The sequence below is a fragment of the Vespa mandarinia genome, chromosome 12, assembly GCF_050613455.1.
Source record: "Vespa mandarinia isolate Hongniang chromosome 12, ASM5061345v1, whole genome shotgun sequence".
NCBI lineage: Eukaryota > Metazoa > Arthropoda > Insecta > Hymenoptera > Vespidae > Vespa > Vespa mandarinia.
The window spans coordinates 303,272-330,807 of NC_140821.1; the positions used below are offsets into that span (position 1 = coordinate 303,272).

At 38.0% G+C, this 27,536-nt stretch overlaps 6 protein-coding genes across 15 annotated transcripts; 2 read left to right on the forward strand and 4 right to left on the reverse strand.

Annotated features, from left to right (window-relative positions):
- Positions 1–2: 2 nt before the first annotated feature.
- Positions 3–3,031, reverse strand: l(3)72Dn (UTP4 small subunit processome component l(3)72Dn). The gene is made up of 4 exons (XM_035882683.2): positions 2,378–3,031; positions 767–2,306; positions 347–649; positions 3–265 (listed from the first exon to the last, which is right to left on the reverse strand). The coding sequence occupies exons 1-4, from the start codon at positions 2,479–2,481 to the stop codon at positions 149–151; spliced, it is 2,064 nt and encodes a 687-aa protein (XP_035738576.2). The 5' UTR covers positions 2,482–3,031; the 3' UTR covers positions 3–148.
- Positions 3,032–3,162: 131 nt separating this feature from the next.
- Lfg (Glutamate NMDA receptor-associated protein 1 lifeguard) lies at positions 3,163–7,122 on the forward strand. Its single transcript, XM_035882803.2, has 6 exons — positions 3,163–3,345; positions 4,259–4,324; positions 4,972–5,058; positions 5,133–5,316; positions 5,406–5,676; positions 5,760–7,122. The coding sequence occupies exons 2-6, from the start codon at positions 4,276–4,278 to the stop codon at positions 6,117–6,119; spliced, it is 951 nt and encodes a 316-aa protein (XP_035738696.1). The 5' UTR covers positions 3,163–3,345; positions 4,259–4,275; the 3' UTR covers positions 6,120–7,122.
- Positions 7,123–7,301: 179 nt separating this feature from the next.
- Rab10 (RAS oncogene family member Rab10) lies at positions 7,302–9,716 on the reverse strand. The gene is made up of 5 exons (XM_035882824.2): positions 8,993–9,716; positions 8,814–8,874; positions 8,606–8,744; positions 8,389–8,478; positions 7,302–8,303 (listed from the first exon to the last, which is right to left on the reverse strand). Exons 1-5 carry the CDS (start codon positions 9,234–9,236, stop codon positions 8,118–8,120), a joined length of 720 nt encoding a protein of 239 aa, XP_035738717.1. The 5' UTR covers positions 9,237–9,716; the 3' UTR covers positions 7,302–8,117.
- Positions 9,717–9,763: 47 nt separating this feature from the next.
- LOC118448859 (uridine-cytidine kinase-like 1) lies at positions 9,764–13,610 on the forward strand. 3 transcript variants are annotated; one of them, XM_085660778.1, is made up of 11 exons: positions 9,764–10,594; positions 10,695–10,795; positions 10,980–11,099; positions 11,257–11,427; positions 11,505–11,611; positions 11,689–11,859; positions 11,953–12,024; positions 12,179–12,430; positions 12,510–12,719; positions 12,808–12,993; positions 13,069–13,610. In XM_085660778.1, exons 1-11 carry the CDS (start codon positions 10,542–10,544, stop codon positions 13,384–13,386), a joined length of 1,761 nt encoding a protein of 586 aa, XP_085516904.1. In that variant the 5' UTR covers positions 9,764–10,541; the 3' UTR covers positions 13,387–13,610. The 3 variants fall into 3 exon arrangements, with proteins under 3 accessions (XP_085516904.1, XP_085516903.1, XP_035738606.1); XM_085660777.1 differs by lacking the exon at positions 10,980–11,099 and having other exon boundaries at positions 9,778–10,594; positions 11,487–11,611; XM_035882713.2 differs by lacking the exon at positions 10,980–11,099 and having other exon boundaries at positions 9,791–10,594.
- A 95-nt stretch (positions 13,611–13,705) lies between these two features.
- LOC118448852 (uncharacterized) lies at positions 13,706–16,477 on the reverse strand. Of its 2 annotated transcripts, none has more exons than XM_035882688.2 (12): positions 16,154–16,477; positions 16,000–16,077; positions 15,839–15,933; positions 15,674–15,751; positions 15,463–15,609; positions 15,293–15,368; positions 15,016–15,203; positions 14,788–14,932; positions 14,502–14,717; positions 14,313–14,431; positions 14,114–14,246; positions 13,706–14,020 (listed from the first exon to the last, which is right to left on the reverse strand). In XM_035882688.2, exons 1-12 carry the CDS (start codon positions 16,475–16,477, stop codon positions 13,706–13,708), a joined length of 1,914 nt encoding a protein of 637 aa, XP_035738581.2. The 2 variants fall into 2 exon arrangements, with proteins under 2 accessions (XP_035738581.2, XP_085516901.1); XM_085660775.1 differs by having other exon boundaries at positions 15,293–15,392.
- Positions 16,478–16,845: 368 nt separating this feature from the next.
- Positions 16,846–27,293, reverse strand: Nhe2 (Na[+]/H[+] hydrogen exchanger 2). 7 transcript variants are annotated; one of them, XM_085660771.1, is made up of 20 exons: positions 27,152–27,293; positions 26,442–27,086; positions 25,674–26,370; positions 24,969–25,232; positions 24,200–24,396; positions 23,672–23,928; positions 23,057–23,274; positions 21,910–22,112; positions 21,735–21,824; positions 21,343–21,413; positions 20,906–21,121; positions 20,560–20,716; positions 20,267–20,407; positions 20,010–20,067; positions 19,835–19,939; positions 19,650–19,748; positions 19,402–19,566; positions 19,112–19,300; positions 18,854–19,033; positions 16,846–18,604 (listed from the first exon to the last, which is right to left on the reverse strand). In XM_085660771.1, exons 3-20 carry the CDS (start codon positions 26,125–26,127, stop codon positions 18,369–18,371), a joined length of 3,300 nt encoding a protein of 1,099 aa, XP_085516897.1. In that variant the 5' UTR covers positions 26,128–26,370; positions 26,442–27,086; positions 27,152–27,293; the 3' UTR covers positions 16,846–18,368. The 7 variants fall into 7 exon arrangements, with proteins under 7 accessions (XP_085516897.1, XP_085516899.1, XP_085516896.1 ...); XM_085660773.1 differs by having other exon boundaries at positions 16,847–18,604; positions 19,650–19,727; positions 20,010–20,079; positions 27,152–27,292; XM_085660770.1 differs by having other exon boundaries at positions 17,100–18,604; positions 20,010–20,079; positions 27,152–27,292.
- Positions 27,294–27,536: the final 243 nt, after the last annotated feature.

The window sequence follows — 27,536 nt, forward strand, 5'->3', positions numbered from 1 at the left end:
GTAAGTATTACAGATATAATGAGATAGGATTTTAAATGCGAGTACGACTCTCACGATTCGTTTAATTTGTAAATGCATTTTAAAATGTCGAAAAACCTTATAAAAAATGACGTTTTCAATTGTACTATATCGTTGGTTTTTTCCCCGTTTATACGCTGAACCACTTCTGTTTTAAAGTCGGTGGTAATTTCTCTGTCAATGCAATTGGATTAACTTCGACCGCGACCATTTCTTCATTGTTCAACCAGCTCAAATAGACAAGGTGCTATAGAATCCACATAATATAATTTCTTGTAAAAGAATAAATGATAAGAGATATAAATTGGGGATGGATATTAAAAATTACCTTATACTTTTTGGCAACTTTGAAAGCATGTTGCGATTGCAAACTTAATGCAGAGCTGCTATCTTCCGTGATATCGCCATTTTCACATTTTGGTATTTTCGCTTCTTTTTCTGGCAATTCATTTGCTTTATTTATTATATATACCGTAGAATCATCATGCATTATTATAATGTTCTCATTGTATGGATCAAAACAAATATTTATTATCGGAAACGGACGTGCCAACCATTGTTTCGGAATACGACTTTGCAAGTAATTTGAAAATTGGGTGTACTGTTTTCTGGGTATATTATATTCGACGATCTAAAAATATAACACGATATATTAAAGTTAAATTTATATGTCATATAAAGCTTGTAGCCATGTATATAATAATAGGACTATAATCCTGTGTCACATTTTATAATTTATTTTTCTTACCTTATGATCGGAGTATACAATGACGAGGTTTAATGTACCTTTTTGCACGGCCATAGCCGTTGGTGGACAACTATACTTAGGTAGTTGCCACGGTTGAAGAGATTCTTGCGTAAGATCTCCATCGACTTTATATACTGCAATACTGCTTCGACGATCCGCACATATTAAATATTTACTATCTGGTGAAAAACATACAAGGCTAACATTTACAATAGATTCATTCGTCGTTTGGAATGATCCAATGTGCCTCAAACTTTTCTTATTCAACTTGTATAGTGTTATTACGTTCTCTTTCCCATCGTTGTTAATTGTCGCCAATAGTTTACCATTGTGGCTGAACAACATTTTCTGTATTCTGTTAGCAGATATATCGGTATCATTTTTTAATAACAAAGCGTCTCCCTCTACTACATCAAAATTGAATACTCTGACATGGGTATCCGTTGAATAGACAATTGTTTTTGAATCTTTACTAATGGCACAAGATAAAATACTTTCAACTCCTTTTGTTTTAAGTTCTAATAATTTTATAGGTTCTTCATCTAATTGATGTAACGTGCCCACTTTTACAGATTCTGAAGATGCTTTGACCGACGATCCGAGTCTCCATAATTCAAGATAATTGGTATAACACAACAATACACATCTAGACCTTTTACATAGAATAACGGAAGGTGGCTGAAGTAAAGGTGGATATTTAACTAATATTTTTGGAGGATAACTCGACTGTGCTAAATATCCATCTACTCCGGCAGAGTATAATTTACCATCTGCCTCTACCAATGCTCTAACGTCATGAGAATGTAATCTCCTTTCGATACCCTTTACCCACTGTGGTTTTCCACTAGATTTTAAAGTAACTTTACAGAAACTTCGTACGACAGGATCAACTCCCGCACAATAAACAACATTTTTTTCATGAGACAATGTGACTGCCAATATGTCAGCGGTATGACTTTCATGGGACTCGATTAAAGTACCCATATGAGGATCCCAAAAGCACAAATAACCACGAGAGTCCCCAGAAATAATTAAATTATCGTCTGTCACTGCGAGACACCATACGATAGTTTCTTTTTTCGCTTCCGTCCTAGAAGTAGTCATTTTATGAATTGCATGGCCTGAAACAGCGCTCCAAACTCTAATGGTATCCGTCGATCCAGTATATATCATTTCTCCTGTGTTATCCCATTTAATACATAGAATTCTACCTTTTTGTTTGTCAAATATCCGTTCATAAATTAACGTATCTTCTGCGATGGAAAACGTATTAATGTATCCATCCTCTGTACCAACGGCAATAAGTGTTTTTTGCTGATTAACGTCCATACACCATGCTGCTCCACCTGTGACCGCTACCTTATATTTCATTCCCAATGTGATTAAATTATATTCCACGATTAGACCATGAAGACCAGTCGAGAAAAGTCTTGAACCGATCCAAAGAATGCTTTCCACAGAATTTTCAGAATGACCAAGGATTGTACACTCGACAAACGGTGCATTTCCAACGTTCCATACCTCTATCGAATTATCGTTTCTACGAATAACAAGAGAATAATATATGTAAGAAACATTTTCATACGACATTTAACTATATAACAAACTAACCTGGCAAGTGCTAATTTCTTCGTTTTTGGCTCGTGACACAAGCAAGTAGCAGATTTAGGTTCAAGATTATAAAATCTAACATTATGTATTTTAAACGTTGTCATGTTTCATTAAAATATCTTACTTTTCATTCATTTATAAAAAGATTTTAAATTCAAACAAAATATCAGACACACGTGGTATTCGAACTATTACGCCAATGTACAATGGTGTTATTACTAGCGTAGTGTAAGATTCTTCATCCGAAGAACCAATGAAAAGCAAGATTTTTTCTCTTCATTTTTATCATTGATTTATTTTAACAAAACGAAATGACAATTAATTAATGATAATAATATTTAATAATTAATTGATCGGCGAGATATCGATCGAACATAAACGATATATTAAACGAATAATTGTGCCAATAGTTCGACGCGACTCGTTAGCCAATGAGAACAGAGCTATTACAGAAAGAGATTGTCGCTACTTGGAAATATTTGGAAATACTTCTTCTTATCGATTTTCTTTTTTATTAAAGATGAAGACCCTTCAGCTCGAAAACTCTTTAATTGTTAATCTTCCATTCTATGGATATATGACCTAAATATAATAAGATAGGTATCCTTTCTCTTGTTGGTAAATGCATTTCGCGCAGGCGCCTAACCTAAAAGAAAGCAACGTCACGCCCCTGTAGTTCATCCTACTTGATATCAATTACTTTTGGTTAGAAAAGCATTAAAACTTGCCGAAGTGCGTTGTTCATTCTGCTACGTTGGAAGATATATATATATATATATATATATATATATATATATATACACACACACACACACACATATATATATATTAACAATTGAATTGCGTGAGAACAGTTTAAAATTGGCTTTTCGTCGAGTCGAAGACTTTTCTTCTTACAAGTTACGAGTTTTCGATCTTTTACATCTTATTCTTTCACGGGAAAGAGTTGTCAAAACCAAAATAATAAGGTAAATAAATACAAATTGCATTCGTCGCACGTACGTGCCTTATTATTGATTATAACTATTTCTAGAAGGTACCTTCTAGAATCTGATACATCCAATTGGCATGTACTTGCTATCATTTTACTAACGTATGCGTTCGATCAACATTTTATAATATATTTATCGAATTTTACAAAAGTATATTATTGCTCAAAGTGTCGCAACGATCGAGCGGTACACATAATATACTTATCTCGTACTGTTTCCGTATCTGATTCGACTTATCTCGACAATTTCACGGAAAAGCCGAAATAACCAGAAAATATCTGGGATTGACGTCTTACCTTAAGCTTCGTTTTAATTATTAAAAAACTACGTCTTATATCTCTTATACATAGATTTGTCTACGATTTGTAAATATCGATTTGAATGCTAAATATTTGGATAATTGTCGTTGTACTCGCTTATTTACAAATTCTTCTTCGTTGTTTATTTGCGAATAATTAATTAATTATTTTTTCTCTTTTAACATTTCGACGAACGTATTTTCTTCGTAACATCGAATTGTTATAATTAACGGTTATAATGCATCTATAGTAATAATAAGCCTTAGGTATTCTATCGTATATTTCTTAGTAATTGTTATCTCCATCAAATAATAACAAAAGATTTTATTAGAGATAAGATAGATGTACATTATTCGAAGAATTTAGCTGTATTCATCGTTTTTTTAACTCTGTATTATTCAGCTTGCACACACACACACACACACACACACACACACACACACGATTATAATGTAAGACGATATATATGTTTATATATTATTAGCGTGTTATTACCTTACGTCTTTAAGGTTGCTGATACATTCTTATGCTGCCGTTTTCTTATTATATTACACAATATCAACTGGTTATAATGATAGATTCTTTTTCAGTTAATACAAACGAAAAGATGACCACTTGGAACACACCAGGTGCAGGATACTATCCAGGGCAACAAGGTCTTAATATTTTTTTTACGTTAACAAAAATTATACTTCTTTTTTATATTAATTTGATGTATTAATACAGCATATAAGCACAACCTGCAGAATGCACTACAATAATGCTTCAAGCGGCATTTGTCGTTTCATCTCATCTTTATGATATTTATATATATAAACCCGTATTCATTAAGATTAACTAATGTCATTAAAGAAATTGTTACATTTGTTTTTTATTACTCATAATCTGTATATATATATATATATATATATGCATATATATATATATGTATATATGTATATATGTATATATGTGCATATAAAATATGCCAGCATCTTGTGACCCTGTAGGAAATATAGATTAAAGATATTAATGCAATATGTGCCAAAAGTTTCTCCGTATCAATATAGTCAAATACAGTTTCTCTGTAAAGCATAGTATTTTGGGCGATTAGTAAACGACATTTATCATAGATATATGACTAACGTGGTCCTGCAAGAAAGAAATATGTCATTCATATCTTTTGTATAATGTGGCAGGCAATGTATTAATGTTTATCACAATCGTGTAATAATAATTCTTCACAATAATGCATGCTTATATTATAATATAGAGGATATTATTGGAATATTTTCATTCATGTTTTTCAATATTTGTTGTACAGGTTTTCCTTTCCCACCACAAAATCCTGGTTATCCACCGCCACAGGAAGGATATCCACCTCCGTATTCTGGAGGAAACGTTCCGCCACGTAAAGAAAATTCGTTTAATAGACAAGTTGTCTAAACGTTTATATTGGTTACATTATATTTTCTTTTATTTTAGCGCCAGGATTTGTACCACCACCAGGGGTACCACCTTACGGTCACGTTCCACCTACCACTGGAACACCATTTGGTGTAACTCCACAGCCAGGAATGTATGGTTCAAGTTATGCAGAAGATCCTTTACAAGACGATGTAAAGGGATTTGAATTTAGTGACAAAACAATACGAAATGGGTTTATTAGGTATTAATTTTAATATTTAAAACATTAATCAGCGTTCTTGTCGGTCATTATTCATGGAATGAAATAATTACTTTTTTCTTTATTTACAGAAAAGTATATTCCATTTTAATGATTCAGCTATTGATTACTTTATCATTGATAGCTACATTTCTGTATCATAAACCAACACAGAGATGGGCGATGCAACATCGAGAAATATTTTGGATTTGTTTTGCCGCGACAATAATTTTGATCATTTGTATGGCTTGTTGTACCACTGTTAGACGTAAGGCTCCGATGAATTTCATCTTTCTTTTCTTATTTACGTTAGCGGAGGGAGTCTTATTAGCGATGGCTGCATCTACTTACAAATCAGAAGAAGTAAGTTACATTTTAAGAAGGAAATTATCCTTTATCATAGAACTAGTTTAGTATTATTAATATGCGATCCTTTCTCTTCTCAGGTATTGATGGCAGTCGGAATAACGGCAGCTATTTGTTTAGCGCTAACAATTTTTGCGTTTCAAACGAAATACGATTTTACCAGCTGTCATACCATTTTATTCATAGCCGTTGTCGTCTTACTCATATTCGGTATTATTGCAATGATCTGGCCTAGTAAGATCATGCAGCTTGTTTACGCATCGTTAGGTGCGCTTATTTTTTCATTCTATTTGATTTATGATACTCAAATGATAATTGGAGGTAAACACAAGTATTCGACTTCTCCCGAAGAGTACATTTTTGCGGCATTGAATTTGTATCTAGATGTTATTAACATTTTCTTGGACATTCTTACTATCATTGGCGCGTCTCGGGATTAATGTAAAGAAAATACTTGAGCATTCCGCTGTATTAAACTTTTCTACTAAATGCGGCTAGTAGGCTTTAATTTATCGTCACCTCGCTTTGACTCTCTATACCTTTTCTTAGAGAGTACATCCACAGGTGAGGGAAGGGAGAAGTGTAAAGCAAATCTTTATTGTCTAAAGAGAATTAACTTTTACATATTTTCCTATTCATGGACAACAGAAAGAACACAAAGATTGGTTACCATCTGACTGAATTTTTTTTATGTTTTAAAGTCTTTCACTTTAGTGAAAAATATTTCTTATTATCTTGTTGTTACTTTGAAATTATGTGTATTATATAATTCTTCTCGATCTTTAATATGAATATCATCGATAATCATTTTATCCTCGTTAATTTAGTTGTTGCGCATTCAATCATTATTATAATTTCAATCAAGTTAAAGATAAAGATTATTTAGATGAGATCATTTCGTATAAAGCATGCAAATAATTTTCATTTTTATTAATTAATTCGTTTCGATTACTCTTTCTTTTTGTTTTTTTTTTCACGCCCCCCGATTATTTATCCTCTTGCAAAGTGAGAACTGTCATTTCTCAGGGACGACTTTCATCTCTGACAATTCATTTTTCCCGTTAAAAATTTTAATTAGAAACTATCTCTACTTATATTTTCTTTTCTCCCTCCCCTGCTCCCCCCTCCCCCTCCCCCCCGATACCAAGTTATAAGTTACCTTCACGGCCCGTTCCTTCGGGTACTCGTAACATTATTGTTATGCACCTTATATAGGACTTATAATTGAATTGTACCTTATAATTGAATGATACAATTGCTGATGCTATTAATACTATTACTTCTTACTTTAATAAGGAAAATATTATATATTATATGTAAGTATTATATGCAGTCTAGCGATTAATAGAAAATTCTAGACTCTTTATGTATTTATATAGATATTTCTCAATATGTTTAATCTTTGTTCATGTTTGAATAATAAAAGTTACAGATACAAAATAATTATTTTATTTCTCATTGTATTTGTATATGGTAAAAAGACTTCATTCGTATTTGTAAAATATTTCGTAAAAACGCGCATAATTCGATTTATCGAAATATAGTATATGATATTAGTACTGAAAGGATCATAGAGCAATAATAGAATAATTTCGAAATCTTGAATATTTATATTTATAGTAAATTATTCTTACACAAATAGGATAAAAGCTTTTGGTTTAATTTAAACTTAAAAAGGATCCAATTGGAACTTAATTGTAAAGAAGCCATATGATGTGCAACATTCATATGAAAAAGCATTAAAGTTTACATAGATAATAGATAAAAATGTTTAAAATGTTAGCATTCATTCTCATGCTTCTTATGGTAACAAATTTTTGCTTTGTAACAAACGATATGATATAACTTTGTTCGACCACTAATGCATATTTTCGTATGAAAAAATGAAGCCTTATCGATAAAGCTAATATTTATAGATATTTTATATTAGCTTTCTTCATCAACGGTGGTTCAGTCTGTATACGTGCATTAGACACACTTACAAATATATTTATGTATGCATAAAATAGCATTTACAGTTCATTCTCCGAAGCCTGTGGATTATAATGAAAGAATTTTACATTGAAAAATAAAGTTGGATAATTTGTAGACAACCTTTCATTAAATTGTACTCAATGTTATTACCACAATTGACATCCAATTAACTGAATCAGTTTTGATCAGGCAGTGTCACAAAGAGTTTAATTATGCTATTATATTTTAAATTATGTTCTATATCTATCCACAAATCTATTTCAAGTGGCACGCGTTTATATATATATATATTTATGTGTATGTCTGTGTGTGTGTTTGTGTGTGTGTATATATATATATATATACATACATATATACATGTATATATATATATATATATATATATATATATATATATATGTATATGTATAGAGATAGATAGATATAGATAGTTTATTATGCGCCATTAAATAAATAATATAAAATTAGCAGCACCGATTGGAACTTCTCTCCACCCTTCTATCGACAGTTACTCTATCCGGAGCATCCTGCGGTTCTTTTCCCTGAATTTTTTCCAAAATTGCTTCTGCTAATTCACTGAATGCCCGATCAATATTAATGTTAGCTTTCGCTGATGTTTCCATAAATCTAATACCATGCTCTCTTGCTATCTAAAAGGAACAATTTTTTTTTTATTAGCAACATGACTGTTAGAATGCTATTGGTATTGATTAAAGTATATAATATTTATCTTACTGCTTCCCCTTTCTCAGTACTAACAACACGTTTATCTTCCATATCACTTTTGTTACCAAGTATCATTTTTTCTACATCTTCATTTGCATGCTGCAAGAGTATTGATTATGAAATATGACAGGATTGAGAAATAATTGATGTTGCGTTATAAAGAAAAAAAAAAAAAAAAAAAAAAAAAAAAAAAAAAAAAAAAAAAACTTTGGAAAAGAATATTTACCTCATCGATATTTCTTAACCATTTAACTATATTCTCAAATGTTTTTTCATTTGTTATGTCATAAACAAGCATTATACCCATGGCACCTCTGTAATAGGACGTCGTGATAGTATGAAATCTTTCTTGGCCAGCGGTATCCCTACAAAGAGATCTCCATTTAAAAGGGATTGTATCAAGGGATTGTATAACAAGTTACGACGTTTCTTACCATATCTGTAATTTGATCTTTTTCCCTTTCAACTCGACGGTCTTGATTTTGAAATCAATACCTGTAAAAATATGACGATTAAAGTCTAACCTAAATGATCGAAGGAAAATCGTTCTGGGAAACAATCGAATGGAAAAAAAAACGACCGATCGAAGGTGATTAATCGCTTTAAATCTCACCTATGGTAGATATGAAGGTCGTAGAGAAAGCGTCATCGGAAAATCTGAAGAGTATACAAGTCTTGCCGACTCCGGAATCACCGATGAGGAGTAACTTGAACAACAGGTCGTACGTCTTTTTCGCCATTTCACGGAGCTGCTTCTCGTTAAGGATACTTCGAATTGAAGAGGGAAAAAGAACGACTGCTCGTGATAGTGCACAAAAGGAAGAGGATATCCTGAGGATCGAGGATGTTTCGAACATCGAACGCTTACGTGCCGATATAGAAGAATTTCAAGGTCGAACGAGGGCGCGTCTTCGAGGTAAAACGAGTGTCTCGGTACGACGGGAAAACCGGTCACAGGGAGAACTATTAAAAGACGACGCGACGACGCACGATGATGCGGCGCCCAATGAAAGGCATTGGGGTGACTTCGTGCTTTGCGCTCGCGAAACGATGACGAATTTGCTTTTCCTAAGATCGTCGGAATACGATTATATCTATATCGTCTTTTCAAGCGACATGTTTCGTCGACGATGACGACGACGACGACAACAACGACCACGACGACGTGTATGTTTTTTAACGCATTATACAACTTCCCCTATCATATTTATGTATTATCTATGTGTATAAGTACGAATGATGCGTCTCAATGATCGTTCGTAGAAAGATCCTTTTGGTTACCACGGGATGTCACTAGCAATTCTCATACTATTCATCTTTTTTATCTTGGAACTTAAACAACGGTCTTCTCCCCCCTCTCTCTCTCTCTCTCTCTCTCTCTCTCTCTCTCTCTCTCTCTCTCCTCCCGAGCACAAAGCGATCTGTGTTCTTTTTTTGTCACCCCGTTCGTTCGATCCACATGTTTGACAATTACATAGAAAAAGCGTAAAAATAGAGTCGAGTTTTTCCTTCGTTTTCTTTTGCCAGTAACATCAACGTTGTCGTCGTTGTCGTCGTTGTCGTCGTTGTCGTCGTCGTCGTCGTCGTCGTCGTCGTCGTCTCTAATTTTGCGTCATTCGATTTAATCGCAGATCAATTATGTTACTTTTTGAAATTTTTCTCGTTTATATTCTTGTAGAGATTCGAGGAGAATGGGGATTCGCGACGAAGGAACGCGATAGGAAAGTATATTACGCCTTTGTTGCAAATGCACGCTAACTTTATAACCACGATACTATACTATACTATACTATAGAAACGATCGATTTCGCGTTGAATTTCATCCATCGTTCTCCTCTATAGCCTATAGTATATAGTACGGTGTAATCGACGAAGAACGCATACGAATGTCGCACAGGACGTAAGAAATACGTGTACGACTTTTTTTTGCGTGTCTCTCTTCTCGCAAGCGAGGGACAAGGGCAGAAGCTTCGGAATGTCGTCGTAAGACGGCGCTATGAACGCTAGTCGTCATTTGTTGTCTCGCAACAACGTAGTATGCAGTTTCCTCGAGCTGTATGGGGGTTTTATCGTCGATGGATTTCCAACGGATACGTTGAAAAATATCGTCTTTCTCTTTTGCACCGGGCACCGTGGTTTAAGACGACACGTGACGAGAGAACATGGCTGCGAAGGTAAAACATTACGACCCCTTCAGCTCGGCGAGTTCAGAGAGGTAAATTCTTCAAATGTTCCTTTTTAATTCCTTTCTTCCATGTCTTCGAATCAACTAACGTTGTTTATCTTTTTTTTCGATCTTTCCTTCGTTTATCTAGCGAGGATGAAGAAATTTATTCGGACGATTGTGAATGTCTCGTCGATGAAATTTGCGACGAAGCAACACCCACGTCCCAATCGCCAAGACCACCTTCCACTGGTACGAACGTATTTTTTCGTATTTTTTTTTTTTTTTTATATATCTTCTTTCAAAGATAAAGTCTTTACGATGAATTCATTTTCTTCCATTGTAAGTTATACTTCTTCTATCCGCTCTCCCTCAACAGTATGTCTCCGATTTATCCGTGTGATCTCGTTATCTCGTTTATTTTTTAATGTTTAAGGTTGCGAAAGAGTTTGCTTCAAAGAAATATGGAGTACTCGCATATGGCAACAATCAGATGATCATTTATTTCAAACAGATATCTTTACTTTCTCGAAGAAGACAGCTTTTTCCACTACAAGTACTAATGCCTTCCTTCCTCTTTCCCCTCCCCCTCTATTATTTTCCTCTTTCCTTATTTACCGTACGATTATAAAATGATTATCATTAGTAATTTCTCTACTTATTAAGGACACAAACCTGTATCGATGTAAATCGTACGATATTTGATACAACAGATTTGCAAAAATCACCACGCTCGAGAAGGCAACGTACTACAAGTATGACGCAATCTAGTAAAAAGACATCCGCGGAATCTATCATTAGAAGTAAGAGAGGAACCATATATACGGCTGGTAGACCGCCTTGGTATAATTCCGCGGGACAGCAGGTAGAACCCTTCGTAATTGGTAAGGAATTTTTCTGCCCGAGTGGAATTTAGGCCCTAACTAAAGTCCATACAAAAAAGGCGATAAATGTGTTTTAGGAATATGCGGAGGTAGTGCTTCGGGAAAAACTACAGTAGCTACGAAAATAATAGAATCGTTAAGCGTACAATGGGTTACTCTCCTCAGTATGGATTCGTTTTACAAAGTATGCAGTATACAATTAATATTTTCATTTTTAATTAAAGGAAAAGTATTTAAATTAAATTGCCACATGATGTGTAGGTATTAAATGAGAAACAGCATGAAATGGCGGCACGCAACGAATATAATTTCGATCATCCGGATGCGTTTGATATAGAACTTCTTAAGACTACGTTGCAACGATTAAAAGAGGGAAGAATGGTGGAAGTTCCTATTTATAATTTTGTAACGCATCGTAGAGAGAGTAGGACTGTAAGTTGTTAAATTAAATAGGACTAGTATGCGAACCCGTTCTTCAGTGCTACTTCCTATAGTGTAACATGCTCTTTGTTTTCTTTTTATAAGAAAACAATGTATGGCGCCAATGTCATTATATTTGAGGGAATATTTACCTTTTATAATGTGGACGTATTGAAGGTAAGTAATTAATGAAGTGTTTAATTAGGAGATGTCAAAATATCTTAAATCTTGAAACAGAAAGTAAGAGTCCGTATGTTGAATTTTTCCTTTTCTTTTTCTTTTTTTTTGTTCTTCTTTTTTTCTTTTTTTTATTTCCATAATCATCGCAAAGATGTGCGATATGAAGATATTCGTTGATACCGATGCCGACGTACGACTTGCACGAAGATTACGTAGAGATATATCGCAAAGAGGAAGAGACCTGGAAGGTGTCTTGAAACAATATTGTACTATGGTACAACCTGCCTTTTATTATTACATAGCACCGCTTATGGTCCATGCCGATATTATTGTACCTCGCGGTGGAGAAAATGAAGTTGCTATAGAACTTATTGTACAACATGTGCATACGCAATTGCAATTGGTATGCATTTGTATATGTCATTATTGTCGTGATCTGAATATCAAATTCTTTAAGCGCAATTATATTCTCTTGATTTTAGAGAGGATTTAAGCTTAGAGAACAATTAGCCCATTCTTACATAGGTCAACCATTGCCAACGTCTTTGTATTTACTACCTGATACACCACAAATTAAAGGTCTACATACGTTTATAAGAAACAAGGATACCTATAGAGATGAATTTATATTTTATTCGAAACGTTTGATACGGTTGGTGATAGAGTACGCATTGTCTCTGTTACCATTCGAGGTAAGGCGACGAAAGAAAATTTAAATAAATAAAGATATTAGGTAAAAGGGAAAGAGTAATAATTTGTCCAAATCGTTTAATAACGAAGGAAGTCACGGTGGAGACACCACAAGGAATACCTTATCAAGGGAAACGTGGTGCGACAGACAAGATCTGTGGCGTGTCTATATTACGAGCTGGAGAAACGATGGAACAGGCGGTTCGAGATGTATGTAAAGACATAAGGATAGGAAAAATTTTAATACAAACGAATCAACAGACTGGTGAACCTGAGGTATTTATTATATTAGTAAACGTCATTTCGAAGCTGTTCTTAAATATTATTTTGATGCAATTCCTTCTTTCATAGCTGTATTATTTGCGTCTTCCGAAAGATATCAAGGATTACAGAGTCATATTAATGGATGCTACGGTAGCAACCGGTGCTGCTGCTATGATGGCCATTAGAATTCTTCTCGATCACGACGTAGCGGAAGAAAATGTTTTACTAGTCTCTTTACTTATGGCGGAATCAGGTGTCCATTCTATCGCCTATGCTTTTCCAAAAGTGAAAATAGTTACTTCCGCTTTGGATCCAGAGATAAATAATAAATTTTACGTACTACCAGGTATCGGTAATTTTGGTGATAGATATTTCGGTACCGAGCCATCTTCCATAGACGATTAACGAATTTTATGTTATTACAACCGATCGTTTGTAATCTTACTGGTTTCTTGCCTCTGTTATTGTGATAGCGCGTACAATCATTTCTCTCGTACAACTTATTATTTAAGTTTTCAATTTCTCCCCCGTTCGGAGAGTTGTACAGTTACAGTGATTTCTTAATCATCTTCTTGTTACGTGATTTCTTTTGTCGAAGATAAGTTTGTAATAAATTCTAATCACATTGGTATTTTATCTTTTATGATGTGTGTGCGTGCGTGCGTGCATGCGTGGGTGTGTGTGTGTGCATAAACGCACACACATATACACTTTATTGAATTGTTTAGAAGGTTGTTGTACCAATGTTAACAACTTCAGCGGCTGCACCAGTTCCATGTAGTTGTCTGTAACCTCTAGCGCTCGCTTGACGCGATCGGCGCCATGTATCCAAATTATTGTTAGCAGTACTAATTGGTTGACCCAGAAGATATGTGATCAGTCTATCAAGAGCCTCGAGATCTTCGTTGGTACTTGTAGAATCTGGTAAACCGTTTGGCGGACGATCAATGCTCGTGGAACGATCAATTATTTCGTCGCTTGACCTTTCATCTCCGTTATTGACGCCAACGTGCATAGGAAGACCAAGTTTCGGAGTGATCTATAAATTAATAAAATTTCTCATCTTTTTGATTCGTTGCACCGCGATCTACTGACGTTTAATTATATTTTTTAACAAATTTTCATCATTCACCTCTTCTGCCCCATGCCCATAACTCATTCTTTGAACTTTTCTAAAGGTCTCGTCGTCGATTGCCTCGCGTACGGCTTCGTTTAGAGTTCGTTCTAATACTTTTTGTTTATTTTTACTCAACCCGTCGTAATAGCTGTTACATCATTATTCATTTATATAATGTTATCTGTCTGTATCATTTGATTACACGCTCACTCACCTTGAATCCAGAGAACTGTTATCTCTGGAAATATTTTTATCACGAACCAAACGTATATCATGTTCCCAGAATCGTCTTAATTCCGGTGTAGAAGTGTACGGCGCGGCTACTTCCTTAATCTAAAATAACACTTCATAAAAGATAGATAATATGAAGAATAATACGAAGATGGGCCTTCGAATGGATTACCTTGAGGACTATTATCGCCGTGATGAAAATACACATTACATTAATAAAGGTCAAGCATGCACTGATAATCCCATTGCAAAAGAACTCCACGGGCAGATAATCTGTATAAACGTATACGTAAGAACTGTTGAAATCGGTATAAGATTCTCCTTTTATGTGTGGCATTTTGATAGGCCGATATATCAACCAGATGCATCCAAGAGCCCAAAACAAGCCCTATGATAGGTGACGACTTACGTTAATATGCAATTCGATTATATCGTATTTCGTTGGATTATCGACTTACGCAATTAACAACCGGTGGTAACAACGAAGCGGATATAGCAACACCGATCAAAGGACCATTACTACCTTGCAACAAGGCTACGGCTACGCCTGTACCCGAAGGAAGTGCCCACAGTACACCCATCCAAAGAGATCTGTAGTTACCTCTATGGAAGATATTTCGTAATTTAGACTAAAGATTGCTTTCTCACTCGAGTAACTTCATTTCATTCTATCAATGACAGCTTACCTGCCTTTCATTTCGTCGGTCGGCCAATCGTTGGAACCCCAAGGCATTTCTGTCGTGCCAAGGATAAGGCCAAATATAAATCCAAAAAGTATAGACAAGAATATACCTAACAAGAGACTCTTCAATCCAATCAATTGAAGACTTCTATCTGCTATTATCGTGCCAAAGGTCAAAGACATAACGGGTCCCTTTATTCAAATAAAGTCAAGGGATTGAAAGAAACTAAATGTGTACTTTGTGCGCGTTGTGTATTCGTCAAACAACGAATCTCTCTTACCATCAAAGGTGATACCAACATGGCTGCTACCACATTGGTTGCACTGTTTTCAACAAGACCCAACGCAGCTAAACAACTAAAGATTTTGTACTTTTTATTACTAGATAAAAAAAAAAAAAAAAAGAAAAAATTCATTGTATCGTACAATAATACGAAATACTTTTACTTACTCTGCCGTTAACACCAGTAGAACGTAATCGAAAGAAAGATCGCCGCCACTTCGAACACCATCCACCACTTGCTTGACCGTCAACTTTGAACGTATAGAATCTACGAAATCAGTCCAAGCATCCTTCCGATCCTGAGCTTCTTTTTTCCTGAAACGCAGACGAGCTACGACGGTAATGAAGTAATAAAGAGGACTCGTCAATTCGAAATTACCTGCGAGCTATTTCGTCCTTGATCATTGCCGATCCGTTAGATCCCACGCTATTATAGGTACACTGAGTCGGTATTACACTGAAAATATCAATTCACTATTTTATTTTACCACCAAAACATTGATGTTTTTCTTTTCTTTTTCTTTGCGCCGTAGATGCATTTTACCTGACGATGGAGTTCATTTTAACTCCTATGCCCATCTCTGTGAGACAATGTATACAGTTTTCACATGCATCGCCAGCAGGAACTGGGAATATGACCTGATCCGATAGATACGAAAATAGAGATGCAATTCAATATAAATAGAAGAACATTCATTGTTTTACCTCGTAGTACATGTTCTCCTTGTCTTTGCACCATACAACGTGTTCCACTTTCAGTTTCTTCAGCAATTCTGTCAACACCTGCCAGAACGAATTTAAGAAAAATATTATAAAGAAATATATTAATTAGTAATTAGAGTAAATATCTAAAGTTAACCGTTTCCATGGAAACGAAGATAGGTGTCTTCGAACGAAGAGCAGCCCGAGCACGTGAATATTTTCGCGATGAAACGTCCAAATCAGTGTCATCGTCGCCAACGAGCGCAATCTCGTTCTCCAGATGGTCGTCGTCTTCGTTGTCGAGCGTGAGAAGCTGTGCTTTAGTTTTCACTTCTTTCAATCGTAAATCGACTTTAGGTCCGGCGACAGAGGGAGTAAGTTCTTCAGATTTTTTCGGGGGTTTCACGGGGATACCAAAAACTAGCTCGTGCTCGTAACTCAAAGTAGGAATGCACACTAAAAATACTACACCACCGGGCATTTTGATATTGCGTACGATCTCGTGCGCGCGACTAAGAGTCGAATTTTGCGTCCGTTCGAAAGAATCTCTCTTTCTCTACGGAGACATTTGAGTTTCTCGGACGTAGGTACAAACTTAATTAGCCTAACGTTAATCATTTTGTTATTTGAATCTTAATGGAGAGAATGAACATCTGTGAGTTTGCAGAACGTGATCACAACGTGATTTTTGATCGAGAAAACAGTTTAGAAAACAGGGACAGGAGGATGGAAGGAGGAAAGGTTGCGTCAGTTCTTTTTTTCACATTTTTACGAAATAAACATTTACTTTATTTTTCCATTAACAAATCAACAGCGTACAGACTAACGCCTACAGACAAGTAGTCTCCGACGTTTTCGCTTTGTATTTGTTCCTTTTTTTTTTTTTTGTCTAGAGAGCTAGAGGCCGCGAGGAATAATTTTTCGTGCGAGGGGAAGTCCTGAATTCGTTTTCTACGAATTATCATCAATGAAAATTGGACTAGAGTCATCCTCTTGGTTAGCGAATAAGAAGATCAGAAACAGCTCGATCATTGAATCTAAAATCTAAACACGATACGCAAGATAAGCGTCGGCATTTGGAACACACGACGCGAATAAAATATGCTATTGCGCTTAATATATATATATATATATATATATATTTTCTCTTATCGAAAGGTTCTTGCGGGTTTATATTAAAGGGTGAACGAAGCACGAACGATATATTCGATTTTATCAGAGATCAATCGTCTCTATATGCGTGAAACCTTAAATATTAACTAACAGACATTTTGCTCTTGTTTTATTTCACAAATTTCATATACCGTGGCGCATTTATTATTATGGTGAAAAGAAAAAACAACTAATCGAACCAATTCAAATTCAATTCCATAATAGCCATCGTATTCTATCGTCGTTATCGTTCGTCTCTCATTGCTTCGAAATCCGAAGATATCTGAATGTCGGACAATTCGAGGGACAATCCCCTCGCTCGTTTGTTTAACCATTTTACAGCTTCCATCATTCATATGATATAATATGATCGTAACGACAGCGTTTCTACTTTGATTCCTAAGAATTATTTTAACTCTTCTTATGTACACGCACACGCACACGCACACACAGATATTATATAAGATATAATTCTTCGTGCAAGTACTTACATACCACGGCGAAGTGCCAACTCACGTACGAGGTTTTCACGGTTATTTCTCTCACTATCAACATGAATTGTTTAAGGCCATTACACGAGAAGATAAACGCATTTTCCTTTTCGATCCTTCGTGTAGCAACAGCAGCAGCAGCAGCAGCAGGAGCAGCAACAGCAGCGTTCAGAGTGCGAAAGATCGCAATTTTGTACACACGCTTATCCCTTGTAATTAGCTGGACCGCTTGCTCTGGTCCTAATCGATGTCTATAGATCCATGAGATCTATAAGACCAATAAGCGAGCGCGACTTATTTGCTCTCGGAAGATTTGGAAGATCATTCTTCTCCCCTGTTCTATGGGAACCTTAGTATGTCGTCGAAAGGAATATTTGTTTTCTTAACGGAAAAGTATCGAAATCTCGTAGGACCGAGTTTTTCTAAGAAAATTTAATTTCTCTTTTCATTCGAAAGAAGCCCGTAGAGCTTCCTCGATAATTTCGTTTCTTTCAATTCTTTCGCAATCATCCCAGGAGAAACTTGTCCAATAGCGTTTGGACGAACTAAGGCAAATCGATGAAATAAAATCTAGACCGAGGTTCCGTTCTTTTCTCATAGCGGTGTGCTGGGTCGTCGTAGTAGAGACGACAGGAGGGAACGAGGACGTGCTTGTCGTCGCCAAGGACGACGTAAACAACGGTGCACGTCTTCGTAGGACGAAGCCTATTTCTCGACCCTCTGCAAGGGTCAAGCTCTCTCTTCTTCCTCGTCGATCTCCTCCGAAGATTCCGAAGAGGATGTTATCAGGGCTGTCGAGAGGCTTGGCAGTTGGGCCGAACAGATGTACGACGACATTCTTAGTCTATGAGGATTCCAGCATTCTGGAAGCGAACGAGAACCATCCTCGTTTCTCTCCAATGTTCTTTCCATCGTTCCTAATTCCATCATCGACACTCTTCGCACAGAACTTTTGCTGCTACTATCTGCGAGAGATCATTCGAGAGATGAATATGAGTATAGTCAGAGTTAAAGGAATGAAGGAAATAAAGAAAGAAAGAAAGTAAGTTTTGGTGAGAAAAGCTCGTTAATTGAAGGGGGAAAAAAAAAAAAAGAAAAAAAAAAAAGAACGAATTTAAAAGTGTCGTGCTCGAAAATGATAATCGACTGCCTACCTTTTGCCTAACATCAGTCCCTGGCTCGAACGTGTTAACTTTTCGATTCTTCCGTTTTACCTGTGTTTCTCGTGGGCGTGGAAAACTCTTCCATCCCGGTAACCGTGTACTCGTCGCACTCGTCGACAGTTTCCTGACGATCGATGTGATCCGGCGTACCGACGCTCTCGCGTCGAAACAGACCGATCACGGATTGTACTTTTGGCTGCTTTATCGTACCTTTGAGAATGAAATTTTTTCCTGAAGATTATTCGTCAACCTATAGATCGTAGACAAATAGATCGGGAGCTTTTAATGGGGTTGCGTCGGGAAACGTACCAAGCAAGGTGGCGGAAGGCGAGCTGTACGGGAGGTACTCGTTTTGTTTCAACGGATGTCCGGATTCATAGTCGTCGTCGCGCTTCCAAGGCAACACCGTTTCCTGACGATCGATGTGATCCGGCGTACCGACGCTCTCGCGTCGAAACAGACCGATCACAGATTGTACTTTTGGTTGCTCTATCGCACCTTTGGGAATCAAGTTTTTCGTTTGTTTTCTCTTCGCGCACCATATCGTCTAGGACGATAATAGAGAAGAGATATTCGAGAGATAAAAAAGAAGAGCGTACCTAAGAAGGTAGCGGATGGCGAACTGTACGGGAGATACTCCTTATTGGCGCACCAAGCAGGAAATTCGTTTTGTTTCAATGGATGTCCAGAATCATAATCGTCCTCGCGCTTCCAAGGTAACACGGTTTCTGTCGCCGTTGGCGTCGTTACCCTATAACTTTCGCCTATTAGGCGTAAAAGAACACCCTTTTGGAATACCTTTCTTTGAAATTGTTCTTTCGTCTTTTTTTTTTTTCAAATTACCTACCGTCACGCGCGAATTTCATATCGGCATCTTCGGTGTTTATGGTATCCATTGAGGTAGTAGCCGTGGCATGATGCGCGTCTGGATTAGCATTCGACGAATCTAACAAGGTAACGAAGTCAATGATCGAAAGGAACATCGGTAGAAATATTAAAAAGTGGTCGATGAAGGAGGAATGATATTTTTACCGGAAGTACGAGCCGTGAAAGTTATAGCTGAGTCCCAGTCTTCCTTACTCGAAGGTTTCGAGGTGTCCCCGTTCTCCAATTCGTACAGCACGCCATTCATGTAGTCTGTAAGGAGGTATGAGGAGCTTTAAGTTACTTCTTCGGAAGTCGTTTATCGATCGTGTTTCATACGTACCTTGCGTGAATAATTTTGTCGAACCGTTTTGTTGGAACTCTGGGAAACTCACGTGATTCTGCTTACCGTCCTGCGCGAAAATTACGAAGAGAGAGAGAGAGAGAGAGAGAGAGAGAGAGAGAGAGAGAGAGAGAGAGAGAGAGAGAGAGAGAGAGAGAGAGAGGAGAGAGAGAAAGAAGGAGGATCGAAATAGGCGTGCATGGTAAATGTTAATACTTTAGTATGAAGGAGTTGGTATATATAATCTTTCAACTTACCTTGAGTAACTTCTTGCTACGTTTGTGCCGATGCTTGTGCTCGCCCATCATACGTCGTATATTCATGTGCATTTTATAATTGACTTGGGTCGATAGATCCCGATCGTTGACCGCGTGTCTACTGTAACTCAATCGTCGGTGCTGCGACGGTAAGACGGTTTACAGTTTAATTAAAATCGGCTATCCCTTCTTACAGCTACCCTACAGCGTCGCAAGGCGGTCGTTTCGTTTTTTCGTCTCTATATTTTTTCACTATCTTTCGCGCACGCGCCTTTCTTTTTCGCGAGGCTCACCCGTTTGTAAGGCTTGCAGAGTTCTTCCGCCAGAAGGTGATGTATCCTCGCGTCTGTCAAATCTTTCTTCGATGGATTGTACTCGAGTTCCTGGAGATCGATATTCCAGCCGGTCTCGAGCTGGCTGCAACTCGGACTGGAACGAGGAAGAACGAGACTGCGTTTTATGATTACGAACTGTTCTTTCTAATTCGAGATAGATACTATTATACCCAACCCCTTGCTGCTGCCTCGATTACGATGAGCAACAATTGGGGCTTCGATGTCGCATCTACGATGATACGAATCGAATTTATTACTTTTCTTTTTTTCTTTCTTTCCCTTTTTCCCCAGGCAATTCCTTTACCTTCCGTTGAATTGTCCGGTGTTGCTGTAATTTCGAAATATGGCGGACATACTCTCGGTGCCACTGATATTACCGATCGTCGAAGCGTTTCGTCTTATGTAGTCCATGGCATCCTTCATCGCTAGCTTTGAATAGGTCTCCAAAATCTTCGGCTCGGCGCCATAATGATTTCGCACGAGATACGGTCGAATAAATTTGTTGTCGAATCGTTTGAATCTAAAAAAATATCATACATTTTTTTCCCCCTTTGCTTATCGATTGGATCATGTGTTTGTAAATCGATCGAAGCAAATTTATTTTTCAAAGCGTTGGAAGTCGAATTTAAAAGAATGAAGAAAGATTAATGTCTCCTTTTTATAGAAAAATGTATTTGGACTCGTGCCACTTTTAAAAATAAAATCTCCTGCGTATATACTCGCCTTTCACATTCCACTTACTTGTCTCGCACGTGATAATTGCCGTGTTTCCCCAAGATGTCCTCGATTCCAGCCATCACGTGATCCATTATCTGCATAAAAAAGGCCAGTAAAAGGAAGGATAAAAGTTTGTGCTGGTCATCCTTTGGCAGAATATTTGCATTGACACGCGTTTTTGTGTAGCTAATGAACATGACTCACGAAGGTTTGAAAATTGAAGGATTATTTTTATGGCGCGTATCTAAAAGTACGATCCGTCGGCTCTCGACCTTCGCGTGGAAATTCGCTCAAGGCTAAAGGAACATCGATCGATGGGGCGAAACCAACGAGCAAATTTCAATTTCTTATGATATTACTTATTATTATTAAGGGAACGTAAAAAATTCTTTGATATAACCCAATGTCGTCCTCACCCTTTCATGGATTCTCTCGTTCATCGTAGGCTTCCTCCTCTCCGCTCTCTTCACATTCAGTATCTTAACGAGGGGTTTAATGGTGATTCCCTAAAAACGAATGATCAAGGTAATCCCGTGTACTAAGCTTTGTAATTTGTGATAAGCTCTTCGTGCTTCCCTTACAGAGACTTACCTGTATGAACACGGTGAAGTATATGACAGCGATAGTGGTCGTAACGAACATTGGTTGCAATTTCACGTGTTTTGGATCTATTAGTAAGACAAGAGCAAAGGCCACGGCACCTCGCAATCCACCATAGGACATGACGAATTTTTCCACCTTGTCCAGTTTATGCAGACGGAACTGATTAGCCAGTGCAGTCAGGACAATGACCCCTAAATATCAACGAGAGAACGTCTAACGTTTTCGACGCTGGATGCCCTTTCTTTTTAAGACAAATTTCGGTTTAATTTGACTCGACTAATCGAACGCAGCGAGCGATTAACTTTAAAAGACTCCAATCGGTTTAAACTAATTCCACGTAATTGTTCGTGGAGCTTGGAAAGTCTCGCAGTTTGACACACTGGTTGCATAAGGAGCCGATTATGGATTAGAATTTCCGAACAATCGAACCTGTTAAGCTATCGTTAAAACGGGAAGCCGTAAGCGCGTGACATTAAGCCAAAGTGACATAACGTTCACCGAGAGGGAAGAAATGAAATAAATGTCGTTTCGTAATGCCCATCTCTCTCTCTCTCTCTCTCTCTCTCTCTCTCTCTCTCTCTCTCTCTCTCTCTCTCTCTCTTTATGTTCTGCATTTTTCTTTATTTAGCTCTCGGATCATTTCTGTAAGTGTTAACACGTCGCTCGTCTTTGCTCGTTATCTCTTTCAAATTGAATTTCAGCTTGGTTGATCAATGTTGCAGCGTATAAAAAAGAAAAAACGATCTACTCGATTGATTTTCCTTTATAACGCGATATCATGGGCAAGTGACTTTTACTAACGTCATACAAGATGGTAGAGCTTTTATGATGTTTAAAAAATAAAGAATGACTTAAATATTACTATCGTAAACCTTTTTCTATCGGACTATCTATTTAAGCATCAACCGATCGTTTCCGTATTACGTTATATGGAACATTGGATTTTATATGGAGAATTTGATATACTCTAATGGGCATGCTGGCAGAGAGAGAGAGAGAGAGAGAGAGAGAGAGAGAGAGAGAGAGAGAGTGGACTAGTTGCATCATCTTGCAAGATAAAACATTGAAACAGTTGAATATTTTGAAATGTTCTGTCCTAATCTCTATCGGTTGTTTCATTAAAGCCATAACTCACCCACAATCCGGTAGACAGAACAGAAGACTATTGTCATCACGACGAACCATGTGTTCCAATTGTGTTTATTGTTCACCGTAGCCACACCGAGGAACATAAATATGATCGTCTCCGAGCTGCTCGATAGCATTTTCATTGTATACTTCACCGTAGTGTGAGACTTGTGCGATATATTCGCCTCGACGTAATTCTTCATGGTGATACCGCAGAAGGTGATCCTGTAATGAATTGTTCTCCTTGATCGCAATTTATGGAGTATGGATTAAAGTATACATGTATATGTATGGATTTAATTGCGTCATTCGGTATCGGACACTCGTATATTTAGCAAAAGAATTTCTTTTTAAAATAGCTATTTCAAAGTAAAACAGGACACCAGGAGAGGGCTTTCCGATCGATCATTTACTCGAGTACGGATTATTTCCGGAAATTACTTCAAGACACCGTTTAACATTAAATTAACATTAATAGCATCGACAGGGTGTCGACTGGGTATGTTTATCGTAAGTCACTTTAATTTTCTAACGAGTTATGACTGAGGATGCTAAACAAAAAAAAAAAAAGAAAAAAGAACAAAAAATAAATAGATTCGAACGAGAAAGCATTCTTACTTACGCCAATATCCCGGACATGTGAAAGATCTCGGCGTTAAGGTAAGCCAAGTAAGCCATGACGAATATGAAGATAGGTTCGATCACGCGGACATGATTTGTGAATCTAGTAACGAATCCTGTGGCGAATCCCCATATAACTCCTATTATCGTGCCACCGATCGCTACGACGAGAAACGAGGCTAGACCCGAAAGTATGTCCGTATATACGATTCTTGAAGGTCCCATCTCGCTGTACGTCTCGAACATGTGATACAGTACCTAGACAGAAGAGCAAATTTCCTGTTACTCTGCTCCTCGATGAGAGTCAATGAAATATATCGAGGAAATTCAAGCAATAAGAGTTAGTTAGACCGTAGAAGATATATCGTTTGCGCGCTCTACTTTCTTCGAATTTCTTTTCAAGCATTCGTTCCTTTTCATTGTTTTCCTAAAGCGTTTTTCCTCTCTTAGAAGTCGAACAAAGTGTCAATTGTAATAATTTTTCGAAAATTAATCGAAATACACTATTTCCAAGATAAGGAATACTTACGACAGTGACAGCATCGTTGAGAAGGCTCTCCCCAAAGACGACGATGTAGAGTATCTCGTTGACGTGTATCTCCTCAAAGACGGCCAACACGGCGACAGGATCGACGGCACTGATCAATGCCGAAAAAAGAAACATGTCGAGGAGAGGTGTCTCGCAGCCGAAGATATTTAATTTCCCAGCGACCCATAAGGATGCACCTGTTACAAAAATATCACACGTGCGATGATCGACGAGGACACTTACTTCACGTTCGATCGAAACGCACGAATCATTCGGATAAATAAAACGAGATGCGACATCGTTGACTTCTCGGAAGAGCCCTATCATCTTTCTCTAATTGAAGTCTCGTTAATCATCTTAATTGTTTCTTCGGATGCTTCAACGTCGAACTAATGGACCAGAGCCAGAATTGTCACGAATCATAAACGTTCTCCCATAGATCTAATTAATATATACGATTTCGATATTTTTCTACATGATTTTGTTTCATCTCGTTTATATTTATAACAGGAACAATTGTCGGTTACGAAGATTCGCCTAAGTTCGGAGCTAAGTTTGTGAGATAACAAGGATAGACATAGAAAGGTCATATCTTGAGAGGCCGTTCGTCTCTTGGCGCCCTAGGAAAGTGCGCACGCGTGCGAGCGTCTATTTTTACACGTGTTTTCACGGTCCTCTCTATTCTCTAGATATTATGCGCGCAGAGATGCTTATTTTTAAATTCTTCTTCTCGTGCGGCTTATAAGAAAGAATTATTCGTAGCACCAACCTATCGAGAGGGTGTTAAAAATGGTTCCGACTACTGCAAAAAGGAGAATCGTGCCGAGATGATCGAAAAATAATCGATTCGGCATAAAATAACCAGCATCTAGGATGATCGGAGGCAGCATGTAGAGAAAAAAGGTATCGGGTGTCAGAGGCGATACGTGGACGCTGCTGGCCTGGAACAGGAGGAGTCCGACGACGACTCCAACGACGATCAACAAACAGGACTCCGGAAAGATTTTGTTCAGTTTCGGTGCCATGTGAAAACCTGCACCGAGAAAAAAGAAATTTATTTATTATATATTGGTCCTTAAAACGTGCCAACGAACTTACGGTCCTCTATATTCATACTGGCATAATATCTTGGCTATTACTTAACGCCGGCTCAGCGATCAGTGAACTCTGCGAATCGGCAAACAAAACAAAGCGGACAGAGGTCACTAATTCGCGACGTTCGTACTTGTTCGAGACTCATTCGTACTTGTTTTTCAGGAATTTGAAGGAATTCCAAAGGAAATAAATGGCATCGGTCTCTACTTGGCAGAGTCAGCTCAGTCGATCGCTTTTGTTCATACTGTATTCGTAGGAAGGTATACTAAAAATATAATGTGACGCGCCGAGTCAAATAGAACACGGTCAAGCCCCCTACGTTCGATAGGTACCCAAAGAGGATCGAAAGATTGATTTTCATCGATGTCTATTTTCTTACCAATTTTCGCGATACTAGCGAAAAATATCCAGATGCCAATAACGAAGGGTGTCTCCACGCGATGGAACTCGACCGACATGATGTGGTACTCTACTTCAGACTTTGGTTTATCGACTCCTCGATCGTCTTCAGAAGGCGAAGAGGAGTCGATATTGGCCGTATTGGATACCGAGAGACTCCTTGTTGAGACTTCGTCGGGCGAGAACTCGTAGAGTGGTCCCATTGGACCGAAACTACTTCCAGGATAGGGTTCGTGCAGGTTTCTCGGGAGTTCCTCGTCGTCGACGATCGGTCCGTGCATGGCGTATCGATCGTTCGGTATTCTACTCCTTTGATCTTGTACATCCCGTTTGGCCAGATTTATAAGACCAGCCTGACTTTCCTCGGGACAATTTAGAAGGAGTAGAAGAGCGACAAGGAGGCGAGCGAACGATAGGCTTCTTGACGAATCCATGGGTCCTTTGATGGTTTCTTTTCCAACGACGTCGATCCTGATGCTGTCGACGCGCTACTATTTCCGCCCGCGTACTTTTTTTCACTCGGTTCTTTTACCATCAGAAGCAAACGACGAGCCAGACTTTGTATTTTCTTTCTCTTTTTATTAAAAAATAACGGATGAGATAAACTTGAGAAGGAACACCTTTAGGAACTTCATTGTCTCTGTGATACTCATCTTCCGATTTTGTTTTTCGTAAGACTGTAATAGGATCGATATAGTTAAAGCAGTCGGTATATTGTTCAAGGAGAACGCGGTAGAAAATATCTTACCTCTAGTAATCACTCCTTTCCCGGTACGGTATAATGCTAGGTTCTTCAAGGAAGGCTACCGATGAACACTTAACGTATGAATCCGTACGATTGTCTTCAGGCACTCGAACAAAATTTACGGATGAATGAATCAACACAACGGATAAATAAGAAAAAAGGAAAGAAATCGAACGATACACCAAATAAATGCCGTGTCAGAAAATTCGCCGATGATCTTCGAGGGAAATCTTGACAGGTTCACGCCGGTCCAGGCCGATAGACAATTTTCTTAGATGCTGGGAGTCGCGCTGAGATGGCCGACGACGGCGACGACGGCGACGACGGCGACGACCACGACGACGACGGCGACGACGGCGACGACCACGGCGACGACGACGACGACGACGACGACGACGACGACGACGACGACGACGACGACGACGACGACGAGTAGTAGAAGAACGACGACGGTGACGATGACGAAAAAGAGGATGAGATATAAGAGAAGGACGGTAGATATCGACGATGACGAGGTCGGCGTTGCGGCATCGTGTCCCAAAGTGAGCAGGGTTCGTTGAAGAATACGACCCACCTTGTGGCGTGTTTCGATCGACCGTCACGGCAGCACTGCACGATCAACTACCACTTCCACGAGATGATCACGATCTATGTTGAACGTAAACCAGACTTATAAATACGATGTTCAACCGAACATTGTAAAGAAGATTTACCGCTTTTAACTGTAGAGGAGTATTGCCAGTGGAGGAAGACGAGTTAAAATGCTCGAGGACAATGCCAAAAACGTGCCTAGCTCTCCCGACTAGTCTGCCCTCAGCTTCTCTACTGATGTGTTTTAAATGGGTGTACGCGCGTGCTCTCTCTCTCTCTCTCTTCCCCCTTCTTTCTCTTTCTCTCTACCCCTACGTATATAGCTCCATCTTTTTCTCTCTCTCTCCCTCTCTCTCTCTCTTTCTTTCTCTCCCGCTCTCTTCTTCTCTCTCTCTCTCTCTCTTTCGCTTTCCCTCGCCAGCTAGAAGCTTCCAGCCAGCTGATCGTTGCTGAAACTCGCGCAAGCGTCGCGACGCCTAGACATATACAGGGTGAGACATTTATTTG